The 18,445-nt window shown below is 37.8% G+C and overlaps 1 protein-coding gene across 1 annotated transcript in view; it reads left to right on the top strand.

Annotated features, from left to right (window-relative positions):
* LOC125254118 (segment polarity protein dishevelled homolog DVL-3) overlaps window positions 1-18,445 on the top strand; it is a 34,809-nt gene that overhangs the window by 9,306 nt on the left and 7,058 nt on the right. Inside the window, exons 2-7 of the mRNA XM_048168560.1 lie at window positions 5,992-6,061; window positions 10,420-10,544; window positions 14,557-14,699; window positions 14,786-14,921; window positions 17,068-17,161; window positions 17,274-17,343. Of these exons, the coding sequence (XP_048024517.1) occupies window positions 5,992-6,061; window positions 10,420-10,544; window positions 14,557-14,699; window positions 14,786-14,921; window positions 17,068-17,161; window positions 17,274-17,343 (638 nt within the window). The remainder of the gene's footprint in view (window positions 1-5,991; window positions 6,062-10,419; window positions 10,545-14,556; window positions 14,700-14,785; window positions 14,922-17,067; window positions 17,162-17,273; window positions 17,344-18,445) is intronic.

Consider the following 18,445-nt stretch of genomic DNA (forward strand, 5'->3'; position numbering starts at 1 on the left):
GAGAAACGATCAGTCATTTTCTAAAAAAAAAAATAAAAAATTATGTATTTTTTAACCACAAATGCTCATCTTGCACTGCTCTGCGATGAGCCATGTAGAGCGCTTTGAAGCTGCACTGACACTGACATTTGGACCTTCAACCCGTTGAACCCCAGTGAAGTCCACTATATGGAGAAAAATCATGGAATGTTTTCCTCAAAAACCTTAATTTCTTTTCGACTGAAGAAAGAAAGACTTAAACATCTTGGATGACATGGGGGTGAGTAAATTTTCATTCTGAAATGAACTAATCCTTTAATCACAATGTCTCATTTGATGATTATTTAGTCACTTTAACCTGCCCCTGCAAGCTCACGTTCATCTGCCTAAACGTTTGAGCACCACGCCCACATCTCAACCTCCCATCAACAACCAATGCATAAAACCAAGTCCATGCCATACATTTATTCTTTTTTGATAATCTGTTGGATGTATATCACAATATAGAAGAAAATATCTGTTGCTACTTCTGTTTCTTTGTGTCTTTACACAAATTTACTAGTGCATTTGTTGAACTTTTTCATAATCTTGACCTGATGACTATAAGCTTTAGTACATTTTATAATTTAGCCTTTTGTGTTCCACAAAAGGATTTTTGGTTTAACTATTTATTGAAGTGAAAATACAACTCATATTAAGCAGTATTTCTGTTCTTCTCCAAGCTGAGATTTCAGAAGAAACTGCTTTAGGAGAAATGGGACCTCATGCTGCCACAGGAATGAGGAAAGCAGAGAAGAAGAACAGAATGAGAAAAAGAGGAGGAGAGCTGCTCTCTAAACCTCTTATGTCACCATCCCTGCTGAGTTTTTATTGCATAGCCCAAGTAGGATTAGAATCTGCACTGTGGAACAATGTGAAATCCACTCACTAAAAGCAACAAAGTGCTCAGATTGGAATTCACTGAGAGCTGTCAATCATTGAGCTCATGCCAGAGTCTAGAGGCCTTTGGGATAAAATCTGTTACTCACGCAAATACACACAGGCAACCAGAGACCTCTCATCGTCTGCATTTCAAAAGCTTGCATGGTTACCTATCTAGACAGCATTTTGTGCATTATAATTTTGGCTTTAGAAGAATTTGTAATGATACATGCAGCAATCGGAATTGATGACTTCCAAAAACTCAACAGCAGGGCTTGATGTTAACTTTTTTTGCTCACCAGCCACTGTGGCTAGTGGTTTTCAAAAGTTAGCCACTCAGCATTTTCACTGGCCACAAATTTGGAATCAATGACATGGGGGGAAAAAAATGGCATATAAATATATTTAATATTATCGAATAATTTGGCAGCAGGTATATTAGGCTGCTGTCACTTTAAGACCTGATTTATCCATTATACTGTTACACATGCGTTTTCTTTCTCAACTATTTACATTCACTTAAAACATAACTGACTGTGTTTACGTGAATATTCACCAAGACTGGCATTTTGACATTATTTTGTGTGTATTTGACGGTTTAAACGCAATAAGCAGCAAAAAAGAACTCAATTTAGTACTGAGAGGCAGCTTTATGTGGCACACTTTGGGGGGAATAAGTAAAATTATGTGCAATACGCGCAATCCCACACTGAAATTCAAGCCCTTTAACACCAACAATATTCATACGGAGCAAATGTAATGAGTGAGTGAGTGAGGGGAGGTGGGTTTGTGTGTCAACTCGCTATCGGAGAGATGAGAGCGAGAAAGCGCAGCTTGTATTGTGTATCTATTGTATGGAAAATGACTATTGGAAGCGTTTTGGATATTTCAATATTGATATGTGTCAGAAAAATTATATTTTTGACAACACTACTTTGCACTACCTTTTTTAAAAGACTACAATTGAAAAATGTATATATCATATATAATATTCAACCCGCAAGAGTATTCAATAGTGACCGCGTTACACGCCACTGCTGAAATCCACTCACATTCGGTGGGTTGACGGGTGTTAAAATGTCAAGGCTTGCCTATATGTATATAAAAATAAGATGCAAACACATAGGCACAAGCATACTGGGACACAGAATGAGATCTTGGGCCTGAGAGGCTCTGACTCATCACTCGAACAGATGTGAAATACAGCAGATACAGTCACTGTTGAAGGGTTTCATTAGATCAGCTTCATCTGGCAGGAAGAGAGAAAGAGAGAGATGATGTATGACACAAATAAAGCCCTGAATGTGGATGTTAAAAAGATAAAACATCAGATTGTTTTTTATAATGTCGGTTTGAATTCATTTGATACGGATTTAGTTTGATCTTCTGAGATGAGGGAAGCAGTAAAGCAATCCAATCAGATCAGATTGAAGCTTGCTGTTGTCAAATGCTTTTTTGTGTGAAATATGCATCAGATGGTTTGTATAAGGTCTATAGAAATGCTATCTATCGCTGAGAGTAGATCAAATGAAACATGTCAGTATAGACCAAAGGAAAGCATTCACACATATTTTTTTGCCAGTCAGGGAAGCTTATTGCTGTTGATCTATAGCACAGACTTTGTTTTGGTGCTTGGTATGAGATGTGTTTGATTAAAGATAGCTGCCTGGTTATGATTTATATTGCATGAATGCAATCATGATCACGCAATAGATTTTTATTATTAATAGATGACATGGTCTGTTTCAGCAAACCTCACATGGTTTATTAGCCAGCTGTCTTTCACTTTGACAAAGGTTTCCATGGTGACAGGAGTCAGTGGGGTCAGCACCTTTTTAAGGAGCAGCTGGGAAGGGGGAGGGACTCGGAGGTGCATGCCATGAATTTTATTTTATGGGAGACTAAATTAACCTGTGTGTATGTGAGGGGGCTTTTAGAAATGAAGCTGATCATTGTGGCTTTACTTGTTTTCTAAGTCAAGCCCCTCACTATTACTACGACCTCTTTAGACATGAGCTAGTAAACAACCATTTAGCAACCAAAACCAGAAAACAATAGTAAATGCTCTAGCAATCAGCCAGAACACTATAGCAACTGCTTCGCTTGCCTTAATAACCAATGGGAAAACCTTAGCAACCACAATGCAACCACCTAGTGATGTCATAGCAACCACCAGAATACAACAACACATGCTTTGGCAACCAGCCAGAAAACAATAGGTAAGGAATAATTGACGACGGGCCTTTGAATTATTAGAAAATAATGCACACCCGAGGTGGTAATGCGGCCAGGATGTGAAGCGGGTGTGCATTATTTTCTAATAATTCATGGACCGGAGTCAGTTATTCTGCTTACTACGGTTACCACATCTCAAGACATTGTTCAGATGTTGTATTTCAAGACATTTATCAGGTTTTTGTCCATAAAACGCTTGTGTGTAAGACCAATTTCTTACGCATCTATTTCTTTGTGGACACCACAAAGCCCGTCTGCAAAAGATGTTACAAAATAACGCAAGCGAAGGGAGTCAAAAGCATCTTGCCGTCAAACATCCCGATTTGTACAAAGAATTTAAAGAGCGACAGGTTAGTGTGATACCAGCATTATGTTTATGCTCTCAAACATTAAATGAGTGTTATTTATTTATTTTACTCGTGCAAGCAGACCTCCGCAAAGTTTAATAAGTGATATCTGGTTGCAAAAATAAAATTAATTTAAAAATACATAAATATGTGAAGGGTATATACAGTTACAGTGCTTTCCACAGGTTTGAAATATACTTGCGGCGAATATTACCCACGGCACAAAAATGGTCTACTACATGTGACAAACAAATAATGTGTGATTTTTAACAGTTATTTTATTCATTGAAATTAATTTTAATTACATAGCATATTACATTTAATTACATACTAATATTATGCATTGTAAATTATGCAAAATTACAGCATTTAAATGGTTCACCTTTTCCTATGTTCTCCTTGCTGTCATATAGTGTCTCTCTCAGTGAATGGGATACAGATTTACTAGTAAAATTTATAAAATGAATAATAGGCTATATGTGTCTTGTGTTCTTAGTAATAATGTTCTTAGTCTTAATAATAATGTTCTTAGTCATAATGTTCTTAGTCTTTTCTTCCTGTGGGAGAGACTACAATAATTTACTATGAATTAAATGGAAATCACATTAAATACAATTTATTGTGTAACCAAAATACCAATAATGCCCAAAAGAAAAAGAAAAAACTTAGCGTGTGACTTTTAATTATAAACAAGCCCGAAATACATAGGTACTCTTATTTTGAAATGTCTGTACTATTGCAGGCTGATCCTTCAGATTCTTACAATCGTCTAAAACATTTTATATAAAGGCCATAAAGTAGACTTTGTAATAATTCATCAACTTGAGTTCATTAGCAATCGCTTGGCATAAATCTGCGCTTTTTATTGATTGAGAATCACTTTGAAGCAGACTGAAGTGCTGTTGCGCAACAGCGCCCCCTTGTGACTTTGCAAAATGCAGCGCCTTTGGAAATGTCAGCGGGAGTAAACAGTTCTGACGCACATGTAACGAGCAGGTATGAAACGACTAGTTTATCGATCGCGGATGGTTTCATTATCTTGACCATATCATTATCTCGGATATAAAGGTATAAGAGGATAAAAATAATAAAAGCAAAAATGTGTCTCCAAATATACTTGGGCGGCCGTTATTATACGTGGGCGGCCCGCCCAAGTAAAATCTATGTGTGAGAAGCACTGAGTTATTTTAAACCAATTTATGCTTTAATAACATTGCTTTAATTATTTACAGTAATATAATTTTTACAATAATCTTACAGTCAAAAACACTTAAATGTATAAAAAAGCATAACAGCAAATAATTTACAATTTTATTTAGCATGAAAATAATAAACATTAAAAATTATATTAAATCTAACTCTAACTTCATGGCAATGAAGCTCAAATCCAGAATTATCAGCCTGCACACTGGTGAAGAAAGAAGTTCTGTCATATGTGTTATTTATTTACTTTTCCTGCTGTTTTAGGTTTTTGCCATAGTATTGTTTAAGTATCGGTATCGTGATATTTAAGTTGGGTATCGTATCGAAGTCAAAATTTTGGTATCGTGACAACACTACTTCAAGAACAGCGCTTTTATTACCTCGCTAGTGAGAAATTTCATGAAGCTTTTAAGTAGGTATAGTCCAGGTGAAATGTGAATTTTTTTTTCACTTTTTCATAAAAGCATTAAATTTGGTACACTTGTACAGTTTGGGGCCCTGAACATTTTCAGAAATGGAGCCATCACAAAAATTTTACTTTCCGCCATAACCAAATTATGTATCATATCTTCTGAATCAAACATGATAACACAGAAAAGGTCATGTCTACCCCTATATATATATATATATATATATATATATATATACACACAAACATTTTAGTATTTTGAGAGTGTAGGGAGATCAATTCATGGGAGTGGGTGGAGCTAAAGAGCTATCTTGGATCTTTATACAGTTAATCAGTGAGCATGTTGCTTTTTTGGACTTTAATTGGTGTAATTTTCTGTACAGCATCATGGGTAATGTAGTTTTTCACCACAAATTCTGCTGTTAAACATGATTATTTAAAAAAAAAAAAAAAAAGCTGAAATAATGCAGGTTGACGCCTTCAGCAGAAACAAATACCATCGATTAACAACCTCGTAGCTCACAGAGTCACAATAGGGGTGTCTTTAAAGGTTTATAAGTTATCGTTCAAAATCAATTTCCTTATGGAGAAAATTAAAGTTTTTACTCCCGGAACCGGAGTGTTGTGCTCTATAGCAAATGCCTACAAAACCATAGCAACTGAGAGGCAGAACCATTCACATTTTCTTCAGTCTATTTTCTTTGTGTATTCGTGCTTAACAGTTAATCTAAAACAAAACCATATAATTGTTTTAACTGATTTAGCAGAATCAAATTAAAGAAAATTTTGTTATCCATGACAACTGTGGTATTGTTTGCAGTATATTTAGAGCATATGTAGTTTATCTGTTACTCTGGTGAAACATTTAGCAGACCTGTCGTTTCATTGTCTCTACAGGGTGGTGAAGGAAGAGATTTCTGATGACAACGCCAAACTACCGTGTTTCAACGGACGTGTTGTGTCATGGGTGAGTTAGCGTTAACACATACACACCTACAGACTGTATAGAGACCTCCCTCATCTCACTTCTTCTGCTTGTGTTTTATTAACCTTAGAATGTAACAGGGTCCAGTGTAACCGTCCATCTCTATGTTGGCGGTAAAGGTTTGATTAGAAGGCCCAGGTGTGAGGAAAGTGTGAGTCTCTGAACACAGGAGCTCAGAGATCAGTCAGTCAGGCGTGAGTGTGTGTTTGGATGCGTTAAATTGACCGCAAGTGTTTAGTGGTTGGCAAACATCTGCTCCTCCTCTGTCTGTCCCAGAGACACAGGAGAGAATATTAAGAGAGCAAATTCCCAATGGCATTTTCACACCCTTGAAGGCCACTGCCGGAAGGAGATGCTGCTCGAAGGGTCGTTCCCAACGAAAGTCAGCGACTGAATACTTTCATGAAGGGCCTTCGTTCCACATGGCAGTTAGCAATGCTTTCTTATATTCTTTTAAAGTTTATTATTTCCGTAATAAGTACTCTTTAAAAAAAAAGAAGAACAAGAAGAGTGACAACTGCATTATACAATTGAGTTTAGTCTTGAAAAGTTTAATTAGTGCAGACCAAATTGTCATGTTACCATGTTACCAAATTGTCATGTTACCATGTGTATACAACTAAATAACTAGTTGTTAATGTAGTGAATTGATTCCCAATTGGAAGCTGACATCTTGTCTGAGGTGTGGTGTTGGGGGCTGAACTGAATAACTAGCTTGGGATAACTTTGACATTATGGTTGAGACAGTGCATGCTGACTAAATTCTGCCTTTTAATGAGTATAAACATAGGCAAATCTGTTGATGGTGGTTTACTATAAATTACTGGACTCTAATACAATGGACAAACTAACACATTAATTAGTCTCCAGTCATTAATATTTCTGTCAAAAATAGCAAAGCTCCAAATCACTTCAACTGTTGGCATTCATCTTTTTATTGACATTTGAGAGACAGCATACTGTTACTATGGTTATTACTCACATCCCGAGTGACTCCTGTATTCCATACACACACACACACAGGGATGATTTAGGGGATTTAGTCTCACATTTAAATGCCCCCTTCTCTTCCAACGTGGCCTGTGTGAATGATTCATCAGTGTATGTTGTTCCAAAGAGCTGCACTGATCCAGAACATCCTTTTCGAATGAAATCAAGTCACACTCTACACTTATTGGCATTGATGGTTCCATGAAGAACCTTTAACATCCATGGAACTTTTCCATTGAACAAAAGATTGTTTATATTGGAAAATGGTTCTTTAGATTATTGAAATATTCTTCACAATAAAGTGGTCCTTGATTGTGATTTCACTTGTTTAACTTTAGTTAGTGTGTAATGTTGCTGTTTGAGCATAAACAACATCTGCAAAGTTATGATGCTCAAAGTTCAATGCAAAGGGAGAAATTTTCTTTTACATAAATCGCTTTTTAAGGACTACAACAAACGGCTGATAGGGACTACAACAAGCTTCTTCCTGGGTTTGTGACATCACAAACCCCAAAATTTACATAAACCCCGCCCCCGAGAACACACAACAAAGTGGGCGAGGCCATGTTGGGCTGCTTTAGAGAAGAGGAAGAGTTGTTGTAGAAGAGTGTTGTTGCCATGCCGTCATTTTACACCGGACTGCTTCACAAACGAGGATCAATTCAACGCTGGATTTGCACAAAAGATTAACATGACGATACATGCTAGTCGATGAGTTGAATCAACTCCACAGCAACTACATAAATTTATCCACTAACCGTTCAGAAACATCCAGATGCATTCTAAAAGTTTTAACTTCTTCCTGAGTCTCTCCCATATTTTGAGGACACCAGAGACTTATATTACATCTTGTAAAAGGGGCATTATAGGCCCCCCATTTAAGAACTGTTCACTAAAGGTTCTACAAATCCCCCCTTTTGGAACCTTTATTTTTAAGACCATACAGTTTTCAGTTGGACTTTAAAGAAAGAAACATACACCTGTTCACACACACAACACACACATACTGGCACTGCACATGCACACACACATACCTGAGAGCACAATTTCAATGCACTTACATTCCACTGTATAATTTATAATATAAGAAACACACTATCACATTCCCTATTATTTTTATTCTATGTAGTCAGTTAGACTCACACCACCTCCCTCTGATTGACTCTTTTCCAAAGACACACACACACCCTATTTTTTTCAGACAAGAGCAACTAACATTTCTTCACGTGGATTTAAGCACACATGCACACACACACACACACACACACACACACACACACACACACACACACACACACACAGGTTTGTTATGTTATCTTAGTGAAGACATTTCATAGACTTCCATTGATTTTATATCAGGTCAATGATATTTTCTATCCCCCTACTCCTAAACCTATCCATCACAGAAACATGTGCACATCATTAGGTTTAAATAAAAACCTCTTTTGGCTAAGATAAAACTAGTGACCAGTCAATTTCCTCACTAGTGGGTTGTAAAAGCATTTCACAATATAACTGAGGACATTTGGTCCTCACAAGTATAGTCAAAACAAGTACACACACACACACACACACACACACACAGAGCAGCTACATAGCCAGATCCCTGTCTCTCAAATCTCCCTTTCCACAGAGAAACACAAGGTGTGCTCTTTATCGCTGCTTTACTCCCTGCCATCTTCAGATGCACTTTTCCAACGCGGCAGCCAGGAGAGGCAGGAGCTTGGGGCTGGGGAAATATGTGCGTCCTTTTACTGCCCCCGTTTCAGATTCACACCAGCAACTTTCCCATGCAGAGCTGAGCCTGTCGAAGCTTTCAGGCAGGGAGGGACTTGGCTCTGTCCGTCAAAGTACTTGCAGGCATGGAAAGAGCAATGCAAGTTTGCTGGAAGGCCATCTAGTGGTCAGAGCGGTACTGCACCATTTTCAGCACCTGGTAGTGCATATCAGCTGTTAATTTATAGCTGTAAAACACATGGTTCTGTTAAAATTTGATTTAATATTTGGCATCCATCAGTTAGAATCCAGTGTCATTCCACGTGAGTCTGCCAACAGGAAATTCCATAATATAGTAACCTTTGCTGCCAACAAACAATTTATTGTGGTAGATCAGTGATCGAGGCCCCCTTGGTTAAGGGTTGGGATAAGGTGATATTTGTTTTTTCCCATTTTTATATATATATATATATATATATATATATATATATATATATATATATATATATATATATAACATTTAAGGAGTTTAAATGGTTTAAATTTACCTTGGTTGGAACTGAAACCAGCTTCATGCAACAGGCCTCTGGTATCTTGTTTATTCTTTGTTTCGCTTTTTTGAGGGTTACACAGCATATTTGTGACAGGGAAGTAATTCTGTGTGTTGCTGTGCTCTTAAAGCACATTGTCTTCTTCCATGTTGGTTGTGATTGGATTATCTAAGTGAAGTCACAGGGTGAGTGAAAAACACTCCTGAAATATCCCATGTATAACAAGAAGATTCAATCAGATTTAGGGTGGTGTTGGGACTCCAATGCAGCTCATTGTGGTCTCATAAGAGGCTCTCTGTTTGTCCAACAGGATGTGAATGCTCTCTTTCCAAGAGACTCTTAATGATCATTACTACAAGGTTCATGGCATTCTGATTCATTTATTCCTCTCCTAAACTATGACATGCCTGCTGTGCCTTCAGAACTGAACTGATTTTAAAACATTTTTAAAACACTTTTGATTAAGGTTTAATACAAGTTCAGCGCTATCAACACATTTACAGTAATACTCGTACAATGGAAATCTATTGCACTGGGATAAACTTTAGAATGCACACAATTCTCAAAGTATAGCCATAAAACTTTATAAATAAAATTTTGAGGTCAGTGATGTTTTTATATTTTTGTGTATAGTTTTATTCAGCAAGGAAGCATTAAATTGATTAAAAAGGATATAAGTGTATATATCATATGCATATCATGTGTATATTTCAGTATTTTTTTTAGATGTAAAAAAATTCAGTTATTTTGTGTATTCATCAAATAATCCTGAAACAAATGTATCAAGGTTTCCATAGAAGTATGAAGCAGCACAACTGATTTCAAAATTGATAATTATAAGAAATGTTTCATGAGCAGGAAATCATCATATTAGAATGATTTCTGAAGGATCATGTGACACTGACACTGACACTCTTCTGACACCTTGGTGAGCAGAAGAGACTTTGTTCAAAAACATTCCCAAACTTTTCAATGGTATTGTATACTGGTAAGTTATCATGAGACATGAGGCTTATCAACCATGTCACAGATGCTGTAGATAAGCTAATTCCTTTCTTTCTCTCTCTCTCTGTCTCTGTACAGCTGGTGTCTGCAGACGGCTCTCATGGTTCTGATGGAGGATCTGTGTGTGCAGACACTCAGGCCGATCTGCCGCCCCCTCTGGAGAGGACAGGAGGCATCGGAGACTCCAGACCCCCTTCCTTCCAGTGAGTAACCCCACAGCTGTTTCCTACTGTCTCTTTCTCTGTGTACATGTGTGTGTGTGTGTGTGTGTGTGTGTGTCTATTAAAGGTAGCGTAGGCAATTTTGGAGAGGCTAGCAATAGCAAGCTAGCTTTGAACGCATGAGATCCCACCCTCCCTTCAGAGCATCTCCAAAGCCACTCCTCCTTCAAAATTAATGAACGCACAGAGAAGAGTCTGCAAAGCGGCACGACACAGGAGACTGCATTAAATTATGCTGTTTATGTTGTATAGACAGTGCAGCGCTTCTGGGTTCTACGTCAGAATGCCGACTCATTATTGGTCGGCTCCTGCGTCAGCATCACACGCAGGCGTCGTGCTGCTCATGTGTACAGCATTGGCCAATACTGAGCTGGCATACTGACTAGAACCTGGAATCGCTGCACTGCGTCTACAACGTAAACAGCATAGGAAAATGACATGGAAGAGAAGAAATTGTTGAATAAAGTCTTATTTTTGTTTTGTTTTTGCGCACAAAAGTATTCTCGTCGCTTCATAACATTAAGGTTGAACCACTGTAGTCACATGGACTTTTTTAACAATGTCTTTACTACTTTTCTGGACCTGGAATCACAGTAATTATATAAAAAAAACAAAAACATCTTACGGCCGGGTTTGGAATGACATGAGGGTGAGTAATTAATGACAGAAATTTCATTTTTTGGTGAACTAACCCTTTAAGGGATAGTGTACAGTCAGCAGATTTTGCATATTATGTTATTTTCGTGGACTAAAAGACTGCTATATGTCACAGTTAAAGAATCAGAATTGAGTATTGCAGGGAGCCGTGTAAAAATATACATGAATGATGCATGGTTCTGCACTAAGCATAGACAAGTTTGTGAATGGACTTCCAGTGCCAGGTAAACAAAGCAGATGATGAATCTACTTCAAACTTCACAACTATACACCAGCACGATGCAACACTACAAAAGCACATAGAACCCATTATAATCAGTGATGCTGTCTACACTAGATGTGGCACGTCACAATGCAACACGACACAACACATTTTCGACAGTAAACTGATGCCTCGTCCTATTTCTGACATACTCCAAGCACTCGCGCAACTTCTGACACAAAGGACAAATGGATTTGCAACGGTCGCGTTCAGTGTGGAAAGCCTCATCAAGCTGTTGCAGCACGACGCGACAACCATCTCATCCGGTGTAGACACAATGATTTTAAAGATGAGAAAATATTGTGTGTTTTGTGAGAGACCCCAGTGTGTTGTGTGCCTCAAAATTTTAGATTCTGACAATATGAAGCAAATTAAGATGCCACTTACAGACTTCACATCAGGAACACAAAAAGAAGCCTGTTGAAGTTGAGCAGTTGTAGTACTATATTAATTACATTTTTAATTCAAATAAAGGTGCCACTTTATATTATGTGACTACTATGTACTTACATCAAAAAATAAGTACAATGTACTTATTGGGTTCATATTGAATTGCAAAACACTTTTGCTGCTATTAAGGTGGGATACAGGTAAGGTTAGGGAAAGCTTTGGTGGTATGGGTAGGTTTAAGGGTAGGAGTAAGGTGTAAGGGATGGGTCAACAGTGTAATTATAAATGTAATTACAGATGTAATTACATACAGGTGTTTTTAAAATATAAGTACAATGTAAAAACATGTATGTACACAATAAGTGCATTGTATCAAATTAATAATTTAAATCCAAGTATATAGTTAAGGCCACTTAATATAAAGTGGGACCCAAATAATTCCTATAGTATTTTGCAAACAAGGTCATGTCTGAGACTGTCTTTATGGGTGCATGTAGGTGGAGGGCTTGAAAATATTTTTCCTACTAAAGAGGGGCCAGCAGAAAAAATTGGGAACCACTGCTTTAAACAATAAATCTTCAGGAAAGGACAGTTTTGCTAAATATCGTGTGATTTTACCAGATAGACACTCACTGGAGGTGGTTAGAGACAGGAAGCGCTCCGTGTTGACATGCACTCATTACCCTTCAATCTCAAAGGCACCGGTTTCCTCTAACGTGAGCTAATCTAACTCAGAGAGCGCTAGCATGTCAATACCTAATGACATCTGCCTGATCACAAGGAGTGTGTTAAGAGGAGCTGTGCGAGTCTCAGATCTGTGTGTTTAAATTTTCCAATAAGCCGAGGACCCCATTACTTGTAAATCTAATCAACCCTGCAGGCTCTCATAGAAAGACATGCTCATTGATTTAGACTGATGTTTGACCTACAAAGGCATCGACTGCTTTAAGTGCTCATTTTGATGGGAATGCGGAAGTGGTTAAGAAAGAGAAAGACGTGGTGAAGCATTATTAGGACTGCTCAGCTGATCGAATCGTGTTATGGCCTTTATTAAACTGCGAAAATCTGCAGTTTAATTAAATAAATAGCCAAAGCTCCAAGTGAATGAGTGCCATTTGGTTTTTGTTGTTTTTCGTATATAGGATGTATTATGATTCATTGACTTCTATAGATGTTTTTCATACTACGGAAGTCAATGGGGACCAGAAACCGTATTAAATGTTTATGATTTCACAGTTCAAATTTCACACACTCGATTTTTGTCAAAATAACACCAGTACAATTTACTTTGACAAAATCGTGCAGACCTTTTATATAGATTTTGATATTTTTTGTTTTTCTGTCTGTATCAGTGTGTGGCCCTCCAGGCTTGTAGTTTTCCCACAGGTCTGTTTGTGGCATTGTTGGTCAGTGGGTCTCTTTATCTGCGTGTAACCACATGTGTGTGCATAGTTGTTTGTCCTGCTGGTGTTTCCTGTCTGTGTGTGTGTGTTTCCTGTTCTGTCTGTCAGGGAGCATGACTCCCCTCTGTGAGAGTGTGTTTGTGTCCAGGTTAATTAATTATTCATGCACGGAACACACAGCCAAATGCAGTTAAGAGAGATACAGCAGCAACCTGTGAGTGCCCTCTGCTGGTGATCGTCAAAACAAACGGGCACGGATCCCTCTCACACAGAAGCAATTACACTCTATACTTTGCCCCACACACACACAGGATCAGCTGACATTTATGCTGCCTTCAGATCACTTCAGAAACTCTGGGGTTTCAGGAAGCCACAAATGGCAAATTGTAATTAGCCAGTTTTATTGTGAATGTTTTCTTTTCTGTACACTTTAGTATATGCATTTTGTGTGCTGTTGATGAAGAATAGCTGTAAAGCTAGTTAGAAATACTAATAATTCGGTTTGTTTATGAGTAGATCATTTATTGAAACACATTTTCCATCATTTAATATGTTCTTTCTAAAATTCTAGTACATCTTTAGGTAAATCATGCTGCTGATCTCAATGATTTTGTTTAATTTTTTAGAATAGGTCAAATGGTAAGCTGTCTATGATTCAAAAATGGCACTAATGACACTAAGTCCTGCCATTATTATCATGACCTAGCTATGTCACCATGTTACTCATTTGTATAATGCCCGCCTTTTGGCTGCTTTGCCCTGTTGTTTGTTCACTTTGATGGCAAAAAAAAAAAAAAAAAAACTTGTATGGACAAGTTCCAATACCGATGCCATAATTATACACAACATGTAATACTGTTTACAGTTTCAGACAACCATTCTAATTGGTTGACCAATCACAACAGATTTGGGCTAGCTGACCAATCAGAGTAGACTTGAGCCTTCCAGAAAGGTGGACTTTAATGAGACAGGAACCAAAACAGAGCATTTCAGGCAGAGGATGAAAAGAGGTGCTGCAACAATGTACAGTATAAGAAAAAAAAGTTTTGTTAACTTTAAAAACATGTAAATGTATTCTAGCAAACCCCAATTTATAAACTTGTAAATGAGCATAATATGGTCACTTTAAGTAGAACCTGTCCAGAATTTTTTTTTTTTTTTATCTATCACTAATTGACTGGGTTCCCTTTAAAAAGCCTTCAAGTGTGAATGTGGCATGAGTCACTCAGGTATGTGTTTGTCACTGTCATCCTTCATCACCTGTCTTCCTCTTTTCATGCAGTGCGAATGCGGCAGGAAGTCAGGATGACCTGGCCAATGATACCGAACCTGAGGTGGGTCCGTCGCTGCGAAGAGACAGAGACAGGGAGAGGGACAGAGAGAGGGAGAGAGAAAGGCCTCGTAGGAAAGATGCACATGACCATGGTGAGTTTACACATATGTCTGTCCTGGCTGCTTTGTGAAGATGAGGAAACACAGCAGGCTTGTTTGCTGAGTGTTGTCTGCTGCAGGAGGACGGTTGAACGGTCACTCTCGGCCAGAGCGCAGGCCGGAGATCGCTGGATATGACACCTCCTCCACGCTGATGAGCAGTGAGCTGGACACCACCAGCTTCTTCGACTCAGAGGAGGATGACTCTGCTAGCAGGTGAGACTTATTTCAGCAGACCACGTCAGGGAAAACAAGGATTTTTCTTGCTCTTTTGAATAGAAGTCTGATGTAGATGTAGTTTATGTAGACTCTCACAATGCAAAACTCCTCGTCCACACAGTGTTTATAAAATATTCATCAACAGGGTCATTAAGTTAGGTCATTAAATTGCAATTTTTTCCTGTTCAGTGGTTTCATGCAGCCATTAGTGGAAACAAATTGTGCAGGATTTTGAATTTGATGTAGAATGCAATCGACTCTACTATTAGCACCCTGAGAATTGTTTGCATTTTCAGATTATTTTAAGGACAATAAAGCAGATTTAGCCCCAATTCACAATATTGTAAGTCATCTGGTACTTTCTCTTTTTTTTTATGATGATTTTCATTACAGTAATAAAGTCAGGTTTTTTTTACAGTAACCATGATCTATACATCATGCTTATAATACAACCCTAAACAGACACACTGAAGTTTGAGTCGCCATTCTCTTGTAATTTGTTTATTTTACTCACTAGACTTTTTACATTGAATGCAAGAACAATGCAAATGAGAAAAATTCAACACAAATGTAATATATACATTTCAAACACTATTAAAGTCAAGTAAACAGTCTGTAATAAAATAAGGTCAAATAATCAAACTACAAGCAATAGCACAAATAAACACAATAGAAAAGATGGCAATTAAATAAACTTCGCTTTTCAGGTTTTTCAGGTAACAGTAGTTAGATGTAGATTAGGTACAGAAATTGAAATAAGTAATCAAATGTTAAATAGCACTGCATAGTCTTCACTGTATAAATTAAATATAGATTAATCCTTACTAAAGTTACGAAAGTTATTCAGTCAAGAGCATTGAATGATTTTTTTTGCAGTAAGTCTGTTGTTGGATTACCAATAAAAACACAGACAGGCTGCTGTCACTTTAAGACTAATGCACTGGTCCAATATACTGTTGCACATGCATTTGCTTTCTGTTAACATTCAATTGTCAGTTCAAGCACGTGAAAGAGAGCTTTTCACGTGCTGTCAGACATGGCTTTCTGGGCGCGTGCTTCGGATGTGCAGTTTGCACACAAATTTTCTCACACATTGCGCGCAACTTATCTTTTCAGTCTTCTTGCACTTGAATGTTTAAATTGTCGAGGTGCAAATGATACACTTTCATGACAACGCAGTACTGGTCCGATCGGGACAGTGACAGTTCTGTCAACAAGCCCTGCATGTGCTCTCTCTTTCTCTCACTGTGAGTGCATGTGTGAGAGAAAGCGACAGAGGGCGCTCTCAGCCGAGCGGCGGTGTGTAATGCTCAGCAGGCAATGAAATTATATCTCCGATGAACTTATTTTTGCTCTGTAACTCAGTTAGAGGAGACTGAAATCAACAATTTACTAGCAATTGGCAAATAAAATACATTTATTTTTGTTTCCTCTCATGAAATTTGATTGCCTGTGTGACTGATTTACTCGCATTGTAGAAGGTTGTAATATTAATATAAAATTTATGCTAATCTTTATTTTTCATGTTACAGTTACGAGAATGACACTGTACTTCACATCACAGTAATGAGAATTATGGGGCAGAAAATGATGATAAGCTTGATGGCCCTTAGCATAATGTAAAAATGCAGTCCTAACAATTTATGCAAAGTATTTTTGCATAAAGATAATAAAATCTACTATTAGGACCCTTAAAAATATTTTGAACTTTTACTAAATTTTCAGGACATTTAAGCTTGTTAAGTGTTAACTATACTGTCATTTTTCACATGTACAGAGATCAGTATTAACAGAGATCATTTGCATATAGACATCTTTAAATTTTACAGATAGATTGTAAGAGTAAGAGTAAGAGGTAGTGAAACTTTCCATGTTAAGTATAGCATATCGCTCCTTTAAACACAAACATCATCTTCTCATGAAGATGATTTAATGCACACTCAAATCACATGCTCTGGAAAGCCAACACAAAGCATGGTTTTCCATGGTCTGATACACTACTACACAAATTCAGAGGATTGGAGGGTACGCATCATGTGACTCTCAGGACCAATCAGAGTTGAGAGGACTGTAATGTGCATTAAATGTGCACAAAAGACACTAAATATGATGTTTTGAAGATTCATCTGTGACGCCCCTACAGGTTCAGCAGCTCTACTGAGCAGAGCACATCCTCACGTCTCATGAGACGCCATCGCCGCCGCAGACGAAAACCCAAAGCACCCAGGATGGAGAGGGTGAGACTCCTGTGGCTGATAAACATTGTGTTTGTACCCGGCTATCAGTGTTGAACTATCGTCTCTTTAAGTGTGTCCTCATCTCTCACTCTCTTTCTCTCGATCTCTCCAGTCCTCATCGTTCAGCAGCATAACTGACTCCACCATGTCTCTGAACATCATAACTGTCACATTAAACATGGGTGAGTATGTGCACATGTATATCTGTGTGTCTGCCGTTGAACATGCACCACTCTTTTAATGACAACATGAATGACATTCACTAACTTCAGTAATGAGACAGAAATGTAGAGTAGAGTGTGTACTTTGTACACATTTTTGTTCATCACTGCATAAATATGAACTAATTCTTTGACATCTACAATTTTTGCTATTGGATCTGTGACATTAAAGTTGCGATGAAACAGGAGTAGGTTTCTTCCACATTGTGATGTACAGATTTAGGGCGGGACTTGATTCTATGCATTGGTTGTTGTTTGGATGCTGAGATGTGTGTTGCAATCAGAAATGGAGGTAGATGAACATGAGCTTGAAAGGACAGGTTTAAAGGAGCACTATGCAGAATTTTCCAAATATATTAAACAATCAAAAATAATCCCTCTCGATCATTACTTATGATTCACTAGAAGTGTGTCTACAGAGACACTTCTCAGTGCCTGTATTTTCTTCTCGCTCCAGCCAATAACAGCGCATGTGAGGGTGGGACTTTGTCGTCTGTGTCTGAAGCTCGGGAAGCCCTGCTAAAGGCTAAGGTCCAAGTTTGAATCTTGTGTTGACAAACAGTAATTGAAATTTTCTGCATAGTGCACCTTTAAAGGGTTAGTTCACCCAAAAATGAAAATTCTATCATTTATTACTCACCCTTGTGCCGTTTTACACTCGTAAGACCTTCGTAAATCTTCGAAACACAAATTGAGAGATTTTGGTTGAAATCCGATCACTCTTTGAGGCCTCCATAGCCAGCAATGACATTTCCTCTCTCAAGATCCATTAATGTAGATCCGAAGATTAACGAAGGTCTTACGGGTGTGGGACGGCATGAGGGTGAGTAATAAATGACAGAATTTTCATTTTTGGGTGAACTAACCCTTTAAATAGACTAAATGATGAGGGAGTCCTGTGTACGTCACTAGAAAGAAGTCTGTCATTTCCACCAGAGTATGCAGTTGACATTTTGATTAAAGGGGTGGTTGATTATGATTTCACTTGTTTAACTTTAGATAGTGTGTAATGTTGCTGTTTGAGCATAAACAACATCTGCAAAGTTATGATGCTCAAAGTTCA

This window comes from Megalobrama amblycephala, linkage group LG19 (genome assembly GCF_018812025.1).
Source record: "Megalobrama amblycephala isolate DHTTF-2021 linkage group LG19, ASM1881202v1, whole genome shotgun sequence".
NCBI lineage: Eukaryota > Metazoa > Chordata > Actinopteri > Cypriniformes > Xenocyprididae > Megalobrama > Megalobrama amblycephala.